Source organism: Poecilia reticulata, chromosome 19 (assembly GCF_904066995.2).
Source record: "Poecilia reticulata chromosome 19, P_reticulata-male-v2, whole genome shotgun sequence".
Taxonomy (NCBI): Eukaryota; Metazoa; Chordata; class Actinopteri; order Cyprinodontiformes; family Poeciliidae; genus Poecilia; species Poecilia reticulata.
In genome coordinates, this window is record NC_088848.1 from 17834756 (window position 1) to 17857587 (window position 22832).

The 22832-nt window shown below is 40.2% G+C and overlaps 1 protein-coding gene across 1 annotated transcript in view; it reads left to right on the top strand.

Annotated features, from left to right (window-relative positions):
- The window catches only part of ca10a (carbonic anhydrase 10 (inactive)a), a 267157-nt gene extending 244608 nt beyond the window's left edge, over positions 1-22549 (top strand). Inside the window, exons 5-9 of the mRNA XM_008437703.3 lie at positions 2249-2344; positions 11959-12031; positions 17794-17948; positions 18111-18285; positions 21536-22549. Of these exons, the coding sequence (XP_008435925.1) occupies positions 2249-2344; positions 11959-12031; positions 17794-17948; positions 18111-18285; positions 21536-21558 (522 nt within the window). The 3' untranslated portion in view covers positions 21559-22549. The remainder of the gene's footprint in view (positions 1-2248; positions 2345-11958; positions 12032-17793; positions 17949-18110; positions 18286-21535) is intronic.
- Positions 22550-22832: the final 283 nt, after the last annotated feature.

A 22832-nucleotide genomic window follows, 5' to 3' on the forward strand; every position in this document is an offset into this window, starting at 1 on the left:
TCTGTGTTAGATTAACACATGTATAGTGTAACTTTTGACAATATACACTAGTTTTTGGGTAAATTAACACTGAAGTGTATTTGATTTCAACTACTGTGAGTGTTGAATCAACTCTATCAGAAATAACACATTCAAAGGTGTAACTTCTACACCATCCAGTGTAGATTCCCAGAGTGAATTCACAGAAAAGTGGGTAATGAGAAGAAGGTGTCTATATAGACACCTTAAAAGTGTAAAATTGAACTCTGTAGGAGTTGATGGAACACTTCCAAATTTGCTGTGTAGGGTAATTTTTTGTCCAAAACAACCAAAAAGAACTTTTGCATTTAGCATTTGTTCTGTTTTTTGAGGGGTTGGGGTTTTTTTGCCTGTTGTACTAAAATAGCAGTAAACAGACTGGGGTACATAAGAAAACATGACTTATCGATCTGTAATGTCGTTATTCATTATGTAATTTTTATTTTTGTTTTGTTGGTTATATTTCGAAAAGTTACCAAATGTAATCTTGTGCTCCTTTTTCAAAACGTTTCACCGCCACGAAAACCAGTCGAATTTGGTTTTCTTTTGTTGGCACGTCTTCTTACCAAACAGTAAAAAGCAGGAAGAAATGGAGCCACTTTTTCCATTTAATTACGTTGAACATAACAATGTTTACCCAACGTTATTTATTTTTAAACGGGACAGTTGGCATAAAATTTCACACCAGATGTCTGGAGTAACTCGTGTGTAAATTTCCTCTTTAACATTGTGCTTTCATGTTGACGCGCCCAGCCAGTCCTCCCTCTAAACCAATCAGCAATGACATCCAAAACGTTCAGCTTTTGCCTCATCTGCCTAGACTATGTTCTCTTTTTTTTTCTCTGCAGCATTAGCTCTTGTTTTCATGAGAGGGAGAAAAAAGCAACATTGTCTTTGCCAGGTGTTTCAAAATCTTAGTGCTCTTTTGTTCTTGGACAAATCTTTTATGATTCTTTTGACTTTTCCGTCACAAATCCTTCCCGTCGTTGCTGTGAAGCTGAATTACATTCTTTCCACTTCTTGCAGTTGTAGACATTCTCGGCGGCACGCTTTGCAACAACGAGATCCTGGTTTTTATGTTTTTTTTAGAAAAGGTCTATTTGTTTGTACCAATCATGTCACTCGTTCCATACTGATTTGCAAGTAGCAACCGGAATTCTTTCGAACTACAACTACTACTACTACTACTCTGTTTTCATGGCTTTTTGTGCCGTTTTGCACATCCGTTTCTTCTGTTTAATACTTATTAACTTACATTTTAAGATTTTACTCATAACTGTTTTTCTGGACTAATATTTTGCTCCTATTGTGCCAAAATGTCCCCTTTCTGTGACAAAAAATAATTTTGACAAATTCTTGCTTTGATTTCTTTGTTCGAAAAATATCTTACTACATAAGTTTGACCCCCAAAAAAGGTACAACGTCCAGAACTTGTACAGGTTCAGAAAGCAGCCTCAAGGTCGTCTAGTTATGTCAATGGAGGGACACTCAATTCATTTATATCTCATTTATATTTCTACCCCCTCATTTTGCAAATAAAAGTTTGACAAGCGCATAAAAGTCCTGTCTGAAATACACATTAATGATCAATCGTGCCTATTCCAGATGGATTCATTTTCACTGGCTCAGAGCTGCTCATTAATGCCCTCTTTGTTGGGACCGACTTTAAAAGCACGGATTTCTTTCTCAGAGCTTTCCCACGTTTACGAGGTGGAAAGTGAGCCGCAGCGCCCAGGCCCCACGTCCTCATCGTTAAAAAAGCCGGAATATTGAACAGCTGGGAGACGATGAAGCATCTGCTTCAGAGAAACATTAACCGTGTCCTGAGAATTTAGGCCCACCCGCTCCTGACTCGGTGAGCCGGCCTCGGATCAGGCGTCGACGACGCTTCCCCCCGCCCCTTGTTCCCGTCCCTCGTTTTCGGTGCCGTTCACGTTCGAAACGGAGGATCACAATGTTCCGAACATCAGCGTCTTCCATTTACAATCTGAGAAATCCCAGGAGGGTTTGATCCTTCCCTGATTTTTTCCCCTCCTTCACTCATCATCTTGAAAAGTGTACAGCGGAGCTCTGATAGCAGGCGAGTGTCGAATGTTCGGTTCCAGGGTTTCCATTTGCTCTGTGCCGTTCACACGGAAGGAAGTTCATAATCTTTCGGTTCGCTATCTAAAAGTTTCAAGCCAATGACTTTTTCTTGAGTAACTCTGTCGATGTCCTCTGTATTTTCCAGGTTCAACTGATTCACTACAATCATGAGCTGTATACGAATTACACGGAAGCGGCGAAAAGCCCCAACGGACTGGTCGTAGTGTCCATATTCATGAAGGTAAGTCAGATAAGGTAAAGATAAGCCTTTGATGATGTCCGCCTACCGAGGATTTATTCATTGAAAGGGAAATGAACTTTGTCTGGACTCGGCTAACCTCAGCCGATGCTCCCAAGACATTTTGTACCGAGTTACTTCTTAGAAATTTAGCAGAATTGATTCAGACATAAGTTTTCTACATTTAAGGGATTTTGAGGAAGCGGTAGCTGCACAAGAAACCCTGACCTGGTTTAATCTGCTGTTTAATCATGACAAGACGGTTTAAAATCCGCTGGTGGAATATCCAGTCCAAAAGAGAGAAAAAAAAAAGAGAGACCTGGCTTAAAGGACCAGTCTTTATAAGACAGACATATTTTCTCATGGACAAACATTCTTACTTTGTGTGTGGATATCTTGAGAACATTCTGAGCTTTACTACTGTGAATAAATGAAATTGCTTTGCCAAATAATAAAAGAAATCAGCAGTTAATCTGTTTACTGCAGCCAGAATGACAGCTCAGAATAATGTCACCACTTTAAACAAGAAAACGCTCATTAAGTATATGTTTGATATTCCCTTTGCTATAAACCAAATTGCTGAGAAGTAGAGGAGTATTTTATTTACCCAATGCAAAAAGAAGTCTTAATATTTGTTGGGAATTTAGTGCTCTACAGACGAGCTGGATGGAGCTCGACTCGTTCTAATTCCAGACTCTTGAGCAAAACTGAATATAAGATAAGCCACACTCACCGACTTTGAAAAGAAAAAATAATTGTATGTACAGCTCTGGGAAAAATTAAGAGACCACTTAAGATTATCAGTTTCTCTGATTTTACCCTTTATAGGTTTATGTTTGAGTAAAATTAGCATTGTTCTTTTAGTCTTTGCACTACTGACATGTCTTTGAAATTCCAAGCAAAAATTTACTATTTATTTGCAGAAAGTGAGAAATGGTCAAATTAATAATAAAGATGCAGTGCTTTTAGACCTCAATAATGCAAAGAAAACAAGTTAATGTTCATTTAGAAACAAAAATGCTGATGTTTTAATTCAGGAAGAGTTCAGAAATCAATATTTGGTGGAATAACCAGCAGGTTTTCAATGGGCTTCAGTGAAGTGGTCTTCATTTTTTCCAGAGCTGTATATGGGCCACAGGTCTCCACATTTAACATGAGATTTTTTAAATTAATTAATTTATTTATTTTTTCACTTTGTAAAAATAATTAACATTACATATTTGTATAATTTCGGTACATATTTTATTTAAACAGTGTCTGTATCATTGTTTCTTGAAAAAAGAGGAAAAAGTCATCGATCGCTGTCTCCATCTTCCTAAACCCACTGAAGTCGTCCTCTTCAGTGTCAGATCGAACGGACCCGCTCACACTTCCTCAGTCCGTCTTTTGTTGTCGCTCTCAATGTCACTTTCGTCTTGATTCGCTCTCGGGGTTGGTGTGCCGTCCTCTTCATCACGAGCCCAGCCTGTCAAACCCTGTTGCTGAAGCGCCATGCATAAGCCACATTGCAGAGTTCAAAGTGTGTGAGAAAGGAAGCGGCTTGCAATCCAGAAATTGCAGCGTACACCAGTCTGCGTTTCTACAAGCAGGAATGACACACACACACACAGCCACGCACCCCCCCCCCGTCCCACACACACACACAGTTTCAGGCAGAACTTGCTACAACTTGTGACGCTAAAAAAGGCTGACTGCGTTAACAAATAGAGACACAAGCAATGTTTATAGATTGAGCCGTAAGTAGCGACTGTGACCACAGTTCGGTGCGGGACGCTGATCCAAATGATCTACGATATTAAAACAAACAGACCAGAAGCAGTATTTCTGTACCCGTCTCTGCTTTCAGTGGTAGAAAGAAAGATAGTTACTTTAAGCACACACTGCAGGAGATTTAGAGGTAGGAAAAGAGTCGCACATGAATGTCAGTTTAACTTCAACCTGAACTTTCAAGAGATTGGATGAATTGTCCACTGTGTTACTCTACAAATGTTCATTGACTGAGAAAGGCTTCATAATCTGGTGATTTAATCTGAAATCTGTCCAGTTATCAATAACCTTTACCAAATTTCAGGCATTTCTGAATGACGTTTAAAAGATATTATAGTGGTTGAAATGTCTACAACTAGGATTATATATTTTTTTTTCTTTTTTTTTTTTTTGTTTTTCACTAGTGATGACATTCTAAAGCTGCATGGCTCGCAATAAAAAAGCAATTCTGTGTTTCAGTTGGTTGGACTAAAACACTTTCCTCATGGTTGGCAATTGTGAGAGGACGACCACATTAAAGATAATTTATTTGCAATATTTCCACAAACTCAGTTTAACGCATCATGATATGAAAAACACCCCAACACATCACATTTACTGCAGCCCGTCTCCCTCCTAACTCTTCGACTCATCCGAATCAAGAACTCGCGGTTCACCAACAATTAGTGCTCTAATTACCCCGCCGAGCGAAGCGGCATGCTCTCTGGATCTGTGTCGGCGCTGAGCAGCACTATTAGGCTGATGGCAGCGCTCGGTTGTCCCTTTGTTGTTTCTGAGAAGTCTCCATCTCGGATGAAGGGCCGGGAGATCAAAGAGGCAGCCGATGTCCTTTTGCCACTCTGCACACTGAAGCTGAAAGTTCAGCTCCCGACGGCTAATGAGCTCCCCAATGTCAATGGGCCCATCACCGAGTCCTGAGAGGACGGAGGGAACGGTGACCTCGCTCAGCACCTCCTTGACTCGGCTCCTTCATCACGAGAGCGAGGGGGTGCTGCAGGTGTGACGGCCTCGGGAAATGATGCTGGGAAAGTTGCTGCACCGCTCGGTTGCTGGGAAAGAGCATGAACATTTTATTGGTTGTGTTATTGTAATGGGGGGGCAGGGGGAAAAGCCTTTCCTAAATTAAATAATTTAAATGTAAACATACTTTTCTTACAAGATGTAATTCTAGAAAGACTATTGGCTTTAAACCCACACCAGATGTCTGCAGCATCCTAGTGAGTCCATTTAAAGAATGAAATTATAACACATAAATTCATAACTGAAGCTAAGCAGGACCTACTGGAATTAAACAAGAAACCTTTTCGTTGACATCTGGAGAAGTTGCATACACCCCCATTTTATTTTTATATATAAACAGTGCATTTCTCTTTCATTCAGCAACATGAGGTCTTTCACTGCTATCTGCTCAAACAGCTCCATACCACGATGTTCCCACCTCCAGACTTCAGTGTTGTGCCAGTCTTTCTCTAAACATGGTGTGTAGTGATGTCCAAAGAGTTGCATTATGGTCTCATTTGATTATTTACCCAAATTTTCACAGGACAACCTGAAAAATAGCTTTTAACAAGTGTAGTCTTGTGCAACGAGCTTTCAAGAAGCACTCGGTTGTGGCCGGCTTATGGTAAAACGACGTTCCTTCTTGTTCCCAGTTGTAACCACATTGGTGCTCACCGGAAGCTTTCAGAGTTTAGGAACACATCTGTAGCCAATGCCGTCAACAGGTTTTAGACTTGCCAACAAGAGTTAATGTATTTAAAAGACATTAAGAAGCTGATATTTATCTACACATACAGGGAGCGTAATTTCCGTCCCAACACTGACAGATTGCAGCTGGTTTCTCAAATTCCCATGGCTCTTTGCTTTTTCTTTTCTTCGCGTGTTCAGTTATTTCCACCCCCCCAAGTCATTACATTTGTTTTTCATGTGTTGCTTTGGTTCTTGCCAACATCTGGTGTGGATTTTAATGCCAACAGCCCCAAAAGCAATGCATTTCCTAGAAAATATAAAAAGACATTAATGTGTTTAGTGCTTTTTTTCCATTCTATGTTCATACAATAAAGGTGCTACGCAAACGCAGAAGGGTCATACAGTCAGAGTCATTCATCAGGATTTTATGATTTCTTACTTAATTTACGTCATAGTTCTGGAATCCTCACAGCATTCAGCAGCAATAAAGTACAAAGTCAAAATAATCTTTAATTGACCAAGGTAAGAGGAGGTGCAAAGTTCAACAAAACACCTACACTCTATTACTTTGTTCTTTTATTTTTTTCATATGTAAAAAAAAAAAGACCAAGTAAAAACACAAGCTTTGTTTTTCTTAAAAATTAAAAAAACTACAATCTCACATTTGTGGATTGATGCATTGCATTGTTGGAAAATAAAGTAGCGTAACATCTGCTCCAATCAGAGAGCTCCAGCAGCTGTGGGCTAAAGGTGTGCAGGGCCATCAGTCAGAAAGAACAAAGTAGCTGTAGCAAAAATGTGCTGCTGCTTCTTCCATCCCTCATTAAAACCGGAGTGCCGCTGCCGTCTATATGTTTGGAATATCTGCTGACATTTAAATAAGCCCATGTGGAAGCACGGCTCTGCATAAACATCATGCAGGAAGCATTAGGGGGCTCTCACTCAACAAAGGACCAAAAATCCAACAATGCAAATTGAATGTTTGAATTTAAATGTCTGTCCCCAGAGTTCAGCCGTGCTTGTTCTTTTAAGAAAAAAACAAAACAAAACAAAACATCGGCGTTAAATAATCTAGATGAGCCACCGGTGTACCGCTGTAAAAACCTATTCCACATCTAATAGGAAAACAGTTTAGTTTTCCTAACAGATGGGAAGCGACGCTAAATTTTTCTCCGAGACGTTTAGGAGCACAGAATACATGCAGCACGAAAGACTCTGGGCGTTTTTATGTAAAGTTTAAAAATGTTCTCCTTGTGAGTCCGTGGGGTTTCTCTGAAAACTCGGCTCGTCTTCCACATTGGCGTTTCCAAAACGCCCCGTGGCGTTATTGTTGTTCTGTGAGCGTCCGTGTTTCTCTCTGCGTCAGCCCTGTAATGCACCGGTGACCCGTCCTGGGGCAGACCCCACCTCTTGGCTGCGGACCACCTGAGACGGCCACCGGCCTCCTCGTGACCCATGAAGCAGAATTAAACTTGCATAGAAGACGGATGGATATCATAACCCAGAAGAGTCCCAGCGCACCTTTCCCCTCCGCCCCCATCTGAGCTCGGGATTAGTTTCAGATCAGAACTTCTCAAACACAGTGGTACATTAAATGCTTTTGTTCTTCGCTACAACAACAACACATTTGGAAAATTGACTGAGTGGATTCTCGCCTCTGGCTTCTTCTTCTTCTAGGCAGCACTAATTGCCGCTCTGTTTAAAATATTCACATCCAGACGAAATTAACAGTAACGGATGAAATCAGACCCACATGACGCTAAACACGTCGTGGTTTATTAAAGAGGCGCGCACGCACCAGATATTTCCATGCAGCAAAAAATAAAAAAATCCTTCCAAAAACGGGCATTGAATAAAACGCATTCTTGTCCCACACGAAAAAAAAAGTTATGTCCCCCCACCTGACACCCACTGCTAAAAATCTGATACTCTTCTTTTTTTTCTTTTTTCGCCCCAAAGTGTTGCTTCACTCCCACCGTCTTCAAGCATGTGTCACCCACTTACTTCCTTCACACAGTTGTTAGGTGGTAATTAGACAAATATTTCGCAGAATGGAGGATCGTTTTTCTCACTTTTCCAATGAATCATTCCTTTTCTTTTTTTTTTCCATTTTCACATTTTCGATTTCATCCCTGTGAGTCAGAGGAAGGACACCTATTCTCTTCAGTTTTGAGGCACCTTTTAGGATGACTGAGGATTGCCTCACAATGCCAGGCAGGAAACCAGAACAGTCCTTTTTGCAGACGTATTCATGCTGCTGAGAGGCTTTCGTAGTTTTTGTTGTGTAACAACTACAATTTAGACCAATATAAATTAGTTTGATCATGACACGGGAGGAAAATGATGCCTGGTTTTCAAATTGAGGCGTGCATTTGTTTTAAGTCCCCATTACTCAGATAAAGACTAGGGTTCGACTGACGCTGTAGGACAGTGAAGTTGGTCAGAGTTGTTGGGAAATGCATGGAGCTAAATAAAAATTAACCCAGAAGGGAAATATGGAAAAAAGACTGAGACTATAGTAGAAGTTTGCCTTCCAGCAGGACAGAGCTGTAAAGAATGGGTTAGATTAAAACATATCATTTTTGTTTTTCTTTTTGATTACTTTAAAGTAGCAAAAATGTTTTGAAAAAGGAGGCTGAATACAAAAATATCTACAAAAAAATAGTAGATAAAAGCTCATATTTGCCCTTTACATCTATTTGCTGAAACTTGCATTAATTGTTGGAAATTTATCATTTGGAAAATTAATTAACCGAAGTCAAGATTTTCCTTTCTGATCTTAAAACAGAGCATTAGTTTATGGGGTAGGAGTTCATAATTATTTTTTTTGTTTTGTTTTTACTTATTCCTTCTCCTTTTCAAACATGTTGAGATTATTGTGGTAAAAAACAAATACATCTCTTGTATTCCTTGTTAATGTGTGTTATTTCTACTCCCTTCAAATTCAAAATAAAAAATAAAATAAATTTGCAGCCAAAGTCGTCTTCAAGAGAGACTGTGGAAGGTCCAAGGTGCCACTTGCGGCTCCGGAGCCGCAGGTTGCAAACCCCTGCCTCCAGCGCACAACGTCCTGCTCAACAGATGACAAATGTAATTTGACAACATGAAAAAAAATCTCCAAGGCATACGAACAATCTGTCCAAGTGTTTTTGTTTCCATTACGATCCATGCAGACCATCCTAATCCATCACAGATCGTCTTAAACCACAGCGACGTTCGGTCGTATGTTTTACAGTCTGCACTAACACTCAGACCTATAGTGAAGACATTTCCTTCTGCTGAATGAAAGGATACCCTCGGGTAGCTCCTAGAAAAAAAAGATTAAAAATGAGGGAGACAGGGGCTGGGAGGGGGCGGAGAGCAGGAAAATCCAGAGCAGCATGAGGGGCTGTTAAGCCATAATGCCCGCCTGAAGATGGGAAAGGGCAGCGACTGAGTAATTTTCGTGCGAGGAAAAGAGGTGGATGACAGGCACATCTCTTTTTAATCACTCCGCCGAAAGACACCTCGGCCGTTAGAGCTGCTAAGTCCACAGAGCTGATGGAGATGGGGGGGCAAAGGAAGAAAGGAGGAAGCACATAGCCTGGAGGAGGGCAGGAAGCACAATCCCATGATGGTCATATGCATGCACCTCCAAGTAAATGAGGGCCATCCAGTACGCACGACTACTCACTAAATAGGATTTTATGTTCCCTGGCCTTTTACAGGGATTTTGGTTATTTCCACACCCTGTGCATTATGTCAGACTTACAGATTTAATTTGAAATGTTTAACTTGGTTGAGGAAGGAGAGAAACCGTCTAAGCTGGATGGATCTGCGCTGAAAAAGCAGCAGTCTGTGTTCAACACTCTGATTTCTGATATAGGGCAGCATTTTGAAAATGGAGCGTTCTTTACCTATTAGCTATGGCATGGAAACATACAAGTTTTCTACTGCTTATACGTTTGTACGCTCAGTGCAGAGTTGGAGCTTCACCCTGCAACCCGTCGATACAAAGGCAATCGTTGATATGGAAGTTCTGTTGAGAGGTTTTTAAACCAATTTGTCATTACTGAAAGTCGATAACTCGCTTACCATTGTTATTTTTGAAAAAAAATTTGAATTTGTTCTTGGATGCTAAAGCTAAATGTCCTTAAAGCAAGGACATTTTAAAGAGTAGCATTTTTGTTCGCAGTCTTTCTAAACCTTGGATTTTTACTTATATTCATAATCCTTGACGAGTTAAATTCAGAACAAGTTTAATTCAACCAAGAAGTTCGTTTTTGACAGAGAATGAGACGGGCATTTCTCAAAACATAATAAAATGCTGTAAAATATGTCTTTTTTTAAATTGTATTTTGTTAAAAGTGACATGTCACAAATTATGCACACCCTTCTCAATAATTAAGGGAAAAAGTTTCTTGGCACTGCAGGAATGAAACTGTTCCCTTCGTTGAGAATTTGTCTTGGGTTTAACCACGATTTGCTTATGACTTATTGGGATATTGAAATTTAATATAAGTAACTATTTGAGTAGTAATTGTTGTTTCATAGATTTAGTTAGTTAGTGTTTCATAGTTTGTGTTTGGTTCAAAACCGACTATTTGTGGACCTTTAACGGAATGGACTATATATCCCATGATGCTTTAGAAGTTAGAAGAAAAACATGGAGGGGTTTTCCAGAGAGAGTTTGTGTTGCATTGTGTTATGCAAGATTCGCTCATCCTTTTTATTCACTAAAGTTCGTCTGAATAATCCGCCCGACTCATTTTCGTCTTTGAATTAGTCGAACACGCAACACCCTTCATTGTTGGCCCCACATTTTCATTCTTCTTCTGGTGTTTTGACAATTTGCCTTTTTGTTGTTGGGGTCACCGTGTTGAGGTTGTTGAGCCACCTTGACGTCACCGTAGCCTTTAGCGCCGTCCGCGCGCCACAGATTGGTTCATTCTCACTTCATTCGAGTCTGGATTCCTGCTGGGCCTCTGCTGAACTTTAATGCTGCTTCCAGTCAGAAGAAACATTTTAGGAAAATTACAAGCGGGAAAAAATAAATCCGCCAGAGGTATAAATCATTTCGAGCTTAAATGGGTTTTCAGTGTCAAAGTGTTCATAAGCAGCATTGATAAATTATGTCAAAGACATCATTTTTGATTTTATTCTCACTTTTGGGGTTGATAACTATCAGTAATTCTTGAACTCTAATTAGTTCCAGCATCTTTTAGGTGAAATATGTCACCATGACTATGTACTTAGGCTAATTCATTAATAAAATGTTATTTTCTTAATGTTTAGTTGAATTAACGTATATTTTACCTGTGTGAAACCAGCTCTGGTGCCAGGATTACTGACGATGTAAATAAGAACATGTGCTAAGCAGTATAGATTTGGAACCAATTTGGTGTGACTAATACAAAAACAACGTTGTTGACTATCACTGTGTGTCCAAACCTATTGGAGGCTCACTGGTACATTTATGCATTTCAGTGACTGTTGTTGCAAAATAAAATCAAAGAGCATTGTTTGGCTGCTTTATACGGCATTTTCTTACCAGATTCCTGTTGTTTCAAGTGCTTTAAATGCAGGATTAAAGCGTCTTTGGTTGTCTTTCCCGAAAGTTGCAGGCAAACGTCCTTTGTAGGTAGAGGACGGGTGTTTTGTTGCTTCAAAAGGAAACACTAAATCAAGCCGAGTCACATTCAACAATCCTCTTTTATTACTTTCATCTCTGATAAAAATTAAACTCGTTTTGATCTATAATAGAATTATGCCAGAATGAAGAAGAAGAAGAAAAAAAAAAAAGACGCGTCGCGTTTCCTATTCACAAAGATGAATTGTGTTCTTGGTCCTAAGCAGTGTGTGTCTATAAGATCTTTTTTTTTTTCTGCTTTCTCGAAACCAGAGGGAACTTTTGTTTTTCCTCCAAAAAGACAGAACAACAGTAGAAAATTGTGTAAGGGCGTCTGACTGAGAAAAATACATGAGTGGGCTTCAGCATTTCACGGCCATTAAAGATAAGATTTGAAAAAGGAAGATTGGCTCTATACTTAAGAGCGCCGTCCCGAGTAGATTAAGTACTGAGTGGGTCCGGGTTAATTTTAGATGTGCTCAGTTCAATATTTGACCAACGTTAACCTCGCCCTTTTCTCCCCATGTTCTCTCCCCGCTTCTCTTTCATCCAGATCGCTGAGACGTCAAACTCTTTCCTGAACCGCATGCTGAACAGAGACACCATCACAAGAATAACATATAAAAGTAAGTGCCTGTGCAGTCGTCTACATGACAGAGCATCTCCACCGACTAGATTCTAACTTTAAATGTTTCGCTAAGCCGTACAGTAGCTGCTGCTGCTGCTGCTGCTGCTGCTGCTGCTGCTGCTGCTGCGTCATTTTGAAGGCAACTGGTTTTTGATTCTCAGCAGGAGCCAACAAAAAGCACCTTGCTCCTTTTAGTTTGCAGCACTTCACTGAAATGACAAAAAACTGTTGCTAAGTATGCTAACAAGATAATTAACCTTCCACCCAAAACAATGTGGCAATTTATAGTAATGTGAAAAAGTATTTGCCCATTTACAGATTCCATTTTGTGGAGTGTTTCTGCGTGGAGTTTACATGTCCCCATTATCTTCTGTGCACTTTACTAAAATATGCATATTAAGTTAATTAGTCTCTCTAGATTGCAGCTATATTTTCATGCATGGCTGTTTGTCCTGAATGTTCACCAAGCAGGGCATGGTGGGCACTTTATTATGAAACATAAATAACTGCTTTATGCAAATACATTTGTCAAAAAGTAGCATGATCTAAAATATAATATATATATATATATATATATATATAGAAAATGAATATCTAATCCATACCGTCTAATTCCCTGTGGTGTGAAAAAGTGGTTTCTAAGAAACAATGAGACTGAAAACTTGACACCACATCCCTTTTTATTTAATTTTACTTGTCTCAACCACAGAACGTGCAATGCTGATTAAAGAAAAGTGGCAAAATATTCAGAAAATCATATATTTTTCTGTCTTCTGTCAATTTTAAAGTGACAGCGTCACGGTGCTGTTGATATTTGCAATATTAATAGCATACAAATAAAGTATCTGTACATATTGCGTTGTTTTCATACAATGTTCAGATCCATATCAGTTCATTAGGCTTCAGAGTGTCTTTGTGTAGAAACGCAACTAATTTTCTGGCCTGTCCAGTACAGAGACGGCTCTGCTGCAGGGCAGACCTGTGCTTTAATAACCCAAAGCAGAACTCCACAGCGTCCGGTCTCTGAATGCACACCTTGGCGATCCCTCATGAAACACCCAGCTATCAGAAAACCCCTGCACTGCTACGGCCGTCCTTTAAACGGAGTTTCAGGTTTGACATTTTGAGCTCCGTAGAATGTTTTGGAAGAAAGAAATTGATGGGTGTAATAGCCACTTAACCTCTGCAATACTCGACGTAAAGGAATGTTTAAAAGCCATGAATTTAAAATATTCCTCTGAATGAACTGTACCCCCTTACATCTTCAACTTCTAAACATCATTTCTACATATGAATGAATGAATGTTAGATGCACCTTAAGTCTCCCGTATACTTTCCAAGTCCACACTGACCTGAACTTTTCTACATTTTTTAAAGAGAACAAGTAGGAAAAAATAAAACTTTGCGTTTATAAACCCACATCATTATGTAGAAAAACATGTTGAACTTTTGAATTGATACTTGTTGCATTTCTGTCAGAGGAACCTTAAGCTCACAATTATGTCTTCATTTTCTTTTCCTCTTCGAAGACAGAAACAATATATTACCCAAAGCACTTGCTTGAGTGGCGCTTTATTTTCAATCCAAACTTTTTAATCAGGTGTAGTCAAACTCTTTGCTGCTGTAGCAGCTTTAAATCTTCTAGGAAGGCTTTCTAGGAATGTTAATATTTTTGCGTCTATGGATTTTTAACCACTATCTGATTTTCTGATGTCAGAAAATCAGCTCTTGGCTCCAAATCTCTTCCAGATTTGTTCAGTTAGGTAAACTCCATGTGCAGTAAACTTGGTCAACTATGTTTTATAGACAATACCCGTCCTAAAGTCTTCAAACAAGTTTTGGGAGCATTAAATTGTCTTAAATTTCGGGTGTGCAGAAGCATTAAGAGAAATCCCAACTCCTAACAGCCTCCTGAACAACAATAATCTCTGCGTCACTGCTGACCTCACTCAGCCTCCACTTCGAGGCGGAGTTGCCGTTTGGTGCTACAGTTGGGATGACATTTTAAAGCTGGCCTTATCAGACACATGGTCTCGTATTACAGTACGACCCATTCTGTCTGAATGTCGAGATGCTCGATTTCTACTCCTCTGCTGCCTGGAAATCGAGCTTATTGCCAGGCCTGTCACAATAACACATTGTTGCTGGACGATAAATTGTCCCAGAGGTTATTGCGATAAACAATAATATTGTTTTTTTGAGACCATTTTCCAGTAATATAAGGGTGATGGCATAATAACGTAAGAACACAGCCTCACAGATCCACCAGCTTCAGATTCTAAGAAACATTTAACTCAGGAACTGAAGAACATTTTAAATATCCAAAATAACAGAAACAATAAATAGAGTGAATTATAAAGTCGTCGTTAACACAATTGTCCTCCAAATAAAAGGGCTAGCTAAGACCAAGACACCAGTCTGAAAACTTTTGTCATCCAGATTTTGGTAGAAAGAAGAAAAACGATAAATGATGCAATACTAAATTTGTTTAATTAATCACGTGACAAACTCATTTATTGCTTATTGCGACGGTTCTACTTATTGCATGTCATGACAGTCAAGAGGCTTCGTTGGTGGACCGGGGATACTTCCTGTCCGAAGCATCACCATCCAAATGCGAGTTACGTCAGCATTCATTTCCCCTGCGGGATAAATAAAGTATTTTTGAACCGAACCGATTATCACATGTGACACTCCACAGATGTGGCGTGTAAATAATCTTGTGCCAGTTAGTCTCCGTTGCTTTTACTGTAAGACGTCAGTTACGGTCAGGCGCTCGCTTTGAGAGTCGCCAAGTTTGAGAAAAATGTAACTTTCGCTCCTGGTGTGATTGGACAGTCAATACATTGCTGTTGAGGATCTTTTGGAAGAACCATTATTTTGTTGTAAGATTTAGACGTTGAGATACCTGCCGGGGGAGAAAAAAAAAAAAAAACTCCTGATAGCTGGAAGGGGCTTTTGGCTGCGGCAGAAGTCAACGGCTGTTCTCCAGAGATCTCTCACTCCATCCCACTGCAGAGATTGCCCGAGGCCAACTTAAAAGAAAAGACAAATAATTGGATTAATGGGTTGGAGGTGAGTGACAGATTACACGTGCTGACCCCTGGTGGTTTGGAGGAGTCCCAGAGGGATTTGGGTGCAGCTGGAGGGTGTTGTGCTGCGAGAGGAAATTTTTTCTGTCCAAACGATGGGAGCTGCAGAGGATTCTGACAGCTGTCCAAAAACTCAGTCTGATACAGCGCCTCACACACGCTGACTCACACACACACACACACACACCACCACCCACTCATGCTTCTGAGTCCTGCAGCCAATGTTTCTCCCATCCCAAAGCATCGTAATGCACATATGAGCACTGGTGAAAACAAAATGATGCATTCACACCATGCATGATTAAGAGATCAGAATCAAGATGTATTGCCCAAAAGAAAAACATTGAATGCCTGGATTTCACAAAATACGTTGTTCACCAAATATTATTACCTTCCTAGAATAATGGCCTAAGTCATTTTTTGCAACAAAAAAGAAGAAAAATCTCTTGACCAAAAAAAGACCTAGGCCATTATTTTAGGAAGGTGACAAATTGTTTTTGACTGAACTCCTGCAGTAATGTTGAGAATTATATTAGAACTAGAATAAGACTACTGAAAGATTTTGTGAAATGTTACAAAAAGTGAAAGTAAACCACAAACTATTGATTTTTGTTTGGTAAATTTTGAAAGCATTGGCAAATTCAATTTTGCATGTAGTACTCCCTTGTGTTGGTATTTAACGCATAAATATTCTTAAGACACGCTCAGACATGAAGAAAAACAGTCAGCCAGAGGCTGCATGTGGTCTGATGGGTTTAGATTTGGTTGAAGCCGAACTGCCGAAATCATTTCTCGCTGTCGTAGCTGCGTGACAAAAAAACCGCGTCATTTTGTTGTCGGCCTCATGTCGTCCACCCCTTCCGGTCACAACGCCTTAGGCAAACGTTTCACCATCCAAAACTATTGTGTGATTGGTCTGAATGTCTGCGCAAGGTAGGACGGATCGTCGGGAAGCACAGACAGATAGAACACCTGTTTTTTTTTCAATCAAAGAGCAGATTTTATCGAGCGGTTTTCTGAGGCCATGATCGCGCTATGAAACGGTATGTGCCAAGAAAATACATACTGCCCCTTTAAAGAAATGATGATGGGCGAGGTTATATCTTTACCTTGAGCCAGGCTAGTTGAAATAGCTTTTATCACTTGATAAATAACTGCATAATTTAAAAACTGGTTTATGTAATCGTTCAAGTTACCTTTGTGATATTACGTTTCCATCAGTCGTCGCAAATAAAAGCACTTAGGCCAGTCAAACTTTTGAACATTTTTGTCTGAAATGTTTGTTTTTTTGCATTGTAATTCCGTCCCACCGGCAGAATCTCAAACTAAACCTTAATGCCGTTTAATTAGTGCTCAAGTTTCCAGCAGTCCACCACGGTGACCCCATCACGGCAGGCTGTCCATTTTGTCATCCGAGGCTTCAGACTACGACGAGTTACTGGGAGCAATCTAGTGGAGTGTGAACATGGAGCAAGAGATAGTCTGTCCAATTAGCATTGTGACAGTGAAGACAGTTTGGATAAAACGGGTTTTTGAAGTGCAACACCAGCAGCCTGCCACTCACCCGACTGCAGACGCCACGCGAAAGGCGAGGCGAGGAGAAATTAGCTCTGAAACACGAGCTGAAGGCGCGATGAGCTGTGAGGAGCATGTACCCACCGAACCCCCCACGGAATACCCCCGCTCAGGTCTCGGTGACAAGACTGGGGTGTGATGAAAGAGTCAAACTGCAGCGTATGTTGTGAAGGGTTCAAACCAACTGCAACGCTTGTCAACATGTCAGTGTCCAGGGTCATAAATATTTCACAACGCTACATTATTACAAGCCAAGAGATGTGCGGCTGGGGTTGTTTTCACATAGCGAGTCTCGGCGTTTGAAAGCCTGCAAAAACACGGAGGTCACGTACTTACTGGGTAGCATTTTCACATTTTTTTGGATGGGGTTGTGAGGGGAGCTCCAGCCTTACTAATTCTGATTTATTTTATCTGACTCTGGAGGTGTGCTGTGTATGTTCAGCTAACATGGCTAAGCAATCCTGACCAGAACTTTCTAACCCAATAAACAAACGATATGCTTAAGTTGACCCAGTAAGGAAAGCAACCAAATAAGCAATGGCAGTCATGTGAATGTGACATGACAAATTGTCATAAAAAAAAAAAAAAGCACAAGATGATTTATCAAACTATTTCGTCTTACTAAAACTTGCTGCTGGAGGCGTTTTCTGGGACGTGTAAGCAGGCTTCAGTCTCATTCTGTCATAAGCGACTCCGTTTTAAACGCTTTTGTGCACAGAAACAATAACGTCCGCATGACTGTGCTGTTGATTTTCCTCCAGGTTCTAAAATGCGGCGAGAAAAAAAAAAAGGGATTTAAATATTGCATCGAGTGGTTAAAATTAACCTACACAAATTAAGATTATATTAATGCTATTTGATCAAAAGATGAGCTGTGTGAGACAAAAAAGAGTGAAATAGTTTGAATATGGAACGTATTTCGACTGGTGAATCATTGTTTTAAATAAAAAAAATAAAAAAAAACTCAGGCAAATCATATTTGTGTAACCTATGATTTTAAAGTTCAAACACACAACCAGAGCGCAGTGGGTTCTGTTGAGACATGGTTGTTTTTTATGTCTTTTTTTCTTTTCCCTCATGTCCTCCTCTGCAGATGATGCATATCTTCTGACCGGCCTCAACATAGAAGAGATCTACCCAGAAACGAATAGTTTTATCACCTATGAAGGATCGATGACTATCCCTCCATGCTTTGAAACGGCCACATGGATCCTGATGAACAAGCCAGTGTACCTCACACGCATGCAGGTGAGCCACAGCCGCCGTACCAGGCTGCAGGACAATCTCACCTTACTAAAGGATGCATCCAATACTCGCCTCTTCCCCGGAAAATAATGCCGTAAAGAGTTCGGTAACGCTTCCGTAAGCCTCTCACTCCGTCTCTGTGCCTTCCTCTGTCTTTCCACCTAGATGCACTCCTTGCGGCTGCTGAGCCAGAACCAGCCGTCTCAGATCTTTCTGAGCATGAGCGACAACGTTCGCCCCGTGCAGCCGCTGAACAACCGCTGCATCCGCACCAACATCAACTTCAGCATGCAGGGCAAGGACTGCCCTAACAACAGGGCTCAGAAGCTTCAGTACCGGGGTACAAACGCCACTTTTACTGGCTTTTGCTGCTACCTTTTTCTGGGAATAGTTGTTTTATTAGGAAATGTCGACTAGTTTAAACAGGTTACTTATTTTAACACTAAGTAATGTATATATATATATATATATATAAGAAAAAAATGTCATCTACTTTGGGTCAAACCAGTGATGTCCGGTGATTGAAGGAATGTGCGAAACTAAACTTACAGCAAACATCCTGCTGAAACTCAATATGTCCAAAAAGGCCATCAAATTCAGATGTTTTTTTCAGATTACTTCTTCTAGTTTTGCAGAGTCGGTTTTATACTGTGTTTCATTGGTCAAACACCAGCTGCTCGCATAGTTTGGTTGTATTTTGCCCCATTCCTCCTGACAGAGTTGATGTAAACGACTCGTTTGTAGGGCCCTTTTCTTCCAAACACCTTTTCACCACCGCTGACCTTTTCATGAGATTGACATCAGGACCTTAATATAACTACTCTAAAATGTTGACTTTGATGTCCTTAAGAAGCCACTTTGCAGCTAAATTGGCTACATGCTGTTTCCTATATGGAAGACCATGTTTTGCCCAAACCGTCTCCAAGCTCAGGTCTTGATAAATGAATGTGATGTTCTTTCCTCGTGATGCCTTCTATATTGTTACTACATACTCCATATTTGAGTGTTGGGATGATGTTCCAAGGCTTGTAGCTTCTGCTTATTCTTCCAAACGTAACTATGGTGATCAAGACCAAACACTTAGATTTGTTTCATTAGACTAGAGGACCAAAAATGAAGGTCTTTCTCCTGGAATTAATTTTGAAATGTTAAACTTACTTCATAAGTTGCTTTGTAGTCTTCTACTCTGAGTGGAGTTTCTCTTTGGCTGATTTAGCAAATCTCTCAATGATTTTTATTTTTTTTTAATCAGAACATTTGGTTATGACTCAATTGTAGCTTAAAACAATCTTGTCACTGCTCCTTATGACTCTGGACTCTGTAGTTCAGATTCCAATCTCCTCTTCACTGTTTCTGGCCAAATATGAAGTTGCTGAATTGTCACTCCTGGAGCGTAAAATGTGTTTAAGGTGAGCGGCAGCCTCGGCGCCTTCTGCTCATTGTGGGGTTTACTGTACCGTGGCTCACCCAAAGCATGACCATTTTTCTCTGTATCTCGTTCCCTCATTTTTCCTCTGTTCTGCACTGTTCACTCCAAAAAAAAAAAAAAAAACTCTCCTTCTGAGCAATAGTTTGTGAGGGAGAAAGCCTGCACCGAGAACGATGCCGTACAGGCAACGCAGCTAATGCATTGCTAAGCTAACTGTTTTTCCAAGTGGAAAATGTTCAGGCTAAAATTGAGGACTGAAGTCTTTCATTTTAGCTTGAATACGTGAACACGTCTTGGTAAGTTGAGGAGAATACAAGGCAGGGAACAACGAGACCCACACCTCCGTCTGAGGAATGAACAGATCAGAATGTTTCTGGACTGCTACTGACAATACATAGGGTTTCTGTTAAATCTGGAAAAGTTTGAAATTTGATTTAATAATTTTTCTGGACAGAATAAAAAAAGAAAATAGGAATATCAGGGGAAAGAAATAGTTGTTTGTTGTTTCCTCTCTTTCTGTGATTGCTCTTTTCCTTTCTTCTTTTATCCCTCGCTATTTTATGTCCTTATTTATTTTTTCTTAACTCTATTGTTTCCTTCCTCCTTCCGTTCCTCCCGTCCATTTTACGTACGCCTCTCCGGGAAAATGGAGCGGACACGTTCCAGACACGGTTCAAAAGACCGATGTGCTTTGATCAGAATGTTAGCGGGGAAAACAAGCTAAAACACTGCCGCTTGGCTAAATCTGTTCCAGATGTAAAACAAAACCATAAAGACGATGAAAGAATCGGAAAAACTATCGTTAGAACGGATCAAAGACGAGCCAAAATGGCAAAGACTAAGCCAATGATCCACACACAAAGGTGATCAAAGCAGCTCCACTGCTACCTGTGGGCACTGTAACAATTCACACACCTAATGTCAAGAAGAAGCTTTTGCAACGCCTCATGTTGAATAAAGCATGTTTGTGGTGGCTCAGGTATGGTGCGATGGCTTCTTTTCTCAAATGTGGAGCTTGTTTTTACACCAGGTTACCTGAAAAGGTCAAGTTGCCTTATGCTGAAGTGGAAATACTCATGAACAAGCTCAGAACTTTAAACACGCCAATAATGGTGCAACAGCTTGGTTGGAGGCCAGCAAGATTGCAAACGAATAAACCAACAGAAAACGGGTGGGATGACAAAATATGATGGGAAAAACCAAGAAATTCAGAGGAATTGTTGAATGTCAGGAAGTTGGTGCCAGAAAGATATGAATCAGCTTTTAATACTAGTGGGAATATCATAAAATATCTAAGCGATTCCCAAGTACCTTACTGCTTAAAGCATTTTTCACTTCATACAGTATATGTTGATTTTTCTACAGAAAAATATTAACACTATACAGGCTTTCTGAACATTTTCTCATACCTTTATCCTTTCGCTCCTAGACAACCAATAAAGACAAAACTTCTCTTTATGTCATGATGTGGAGTAGATTAAAAACTGTTCTTGGGATTTCGAGCATCAGTTGCTTTTTTTAACTCGCTAATATCCGCTGCACACTTCACATGGTACTAATTTCAATAAAGCATCCAAGTTGGCCCGTGTTTATTGACTCACATCTGTATTGTGAGCAAAGAGAGAAACCTGATGGCACAAAAAGGGCAAAATGTAGTTAGTGAAGAGTTCTTTTAGGTGTATTTTAAGCATCTGATTATGTTGCAAAAACCCGTTGCCTTATGTGCCAGTTCCCGTTTTAATAAGCTCTGTGTTTTCCACACCGCCGTTACATTTCCACAAAGGCTGGCACTTGAAAAATAACAGTCCCCTCCTTAACTCCACCTCCAGCCCAGCAGTCAACACACACACACGCACACACACACACACACACACACACACACACACACACACACACACACACACACACACACACACACACATATTTACATTCACTCCACTCACTCGGGCAACATCCCTCTGAAACAGAGCGCCGTGGCTAAAGATGAAATATGGCCGCCGCACAGAGGAGGAGGAGGAGGTTGAGGGAGGCGAATAACGCAGCAAAACAGCTGAGCTGTGGAGCGTGGTGCCATACTTTTACAGCAATTTTTTTTCTGTCTACATACAAATCATTATTCTTGCTGCTTTTTTTTTGTTTTTTTCTCCCCCCTCTCTTGCAGTGAACGAGTGGTTGCTAAAGTAGGCGCCTCCCCTCTCTCCGCCCTTCCTACGGATGAGCGAGGACAAGAAACGAATGTCGGAGACGGAGAGCGGGAACGAGGCAGGCGGAGCGGGACGTTGGAATGTGGAATCGGTCTAAAGGCTTCATCTCATCTGAGAATCTTTCATGACGTTGTACAAAGAAAGAAACTGATCACTTTTCTTTTTTTCCTTCAGCGAGAGAACTTGCGAACGAAAAGACTCTTTTCTTTTCATACATTGAGAACTGTTATAGCCCTCAATCCAACACATCCTTTCTCCCCTCCTTACACTGTATGACTGCATCTATATAAACATTTTGATACAGATGATTTTTTTTTCTGTTTTGGGAGGAGCAATCAAAATAGTAGACACTTAAAGTTAAAAAAAAAAAAAAAACTAAAATGATTTGATAGCCTCCCAGCCAACAGGACAACCTCGGGACATTAAAGCCTTTGTACATAAAAAAAAAAAAAGATGCTGCCATCAGTGGTACCATCGAATGACAAACCCACCGGTCAACGCTAAGCAGTCAACGGGACTCGCACGAACATTTCATCACGGTCACCCGTACGGGGCATGTAATCAGCAGAAAGCAACAAAGACGACACAGCCTTACTTAAGTCATTTTTTATTTTACTTTTTTTCCCAAAACTGAGTCATGCTACAGGAAACGAGCAATCCGGCGCAGAGCGTCCCCGGGCCTCGTGTTGTACATATTACTACTATTATCGATACAGGAGAAAAACGACAATGTAAAGAAAAAGTGACAAATTAAAGAATGAAATCCAAAAAAGAAAAAAAAAGATATATAAAGAAGTTTTGAAGTGGAAAAAAAAAGATACAAAAGTTAAGAATTTTAAACAGCTTGGCACACTTTGAATTCCTGAGCGGTTCAAGGTGTGAGCTGATGCCTTTTTTTTTTCTGTTGTTTACAATGGTCATACACTGTGTTTGAATAATGTTATCGGCCCAATAAATGTGTCTAAAAAGTTCTGGAGAACGCTTCAGTCTGTTTAAAAAAACAAACCCTGATGTCCTTCTATCTGTTCCCGTCTTTGTGCTGCTCAAAACACACAAACAACTTAAGACAAATCTGCATTAAATATCGGGAAAACTTCACACATATACAAGTAATTTCTTTTTTTCCTTTTTTTTCACTGTAAAAGGGATTTGTTTGCACCTGAGCAAAACTGTAATGTTTGTTTTGACATGTTCAAGACGTAACCTTCAAACCCCCCTCTGATATATGGCAGAACTCCAGGTGGATTCGTCTTT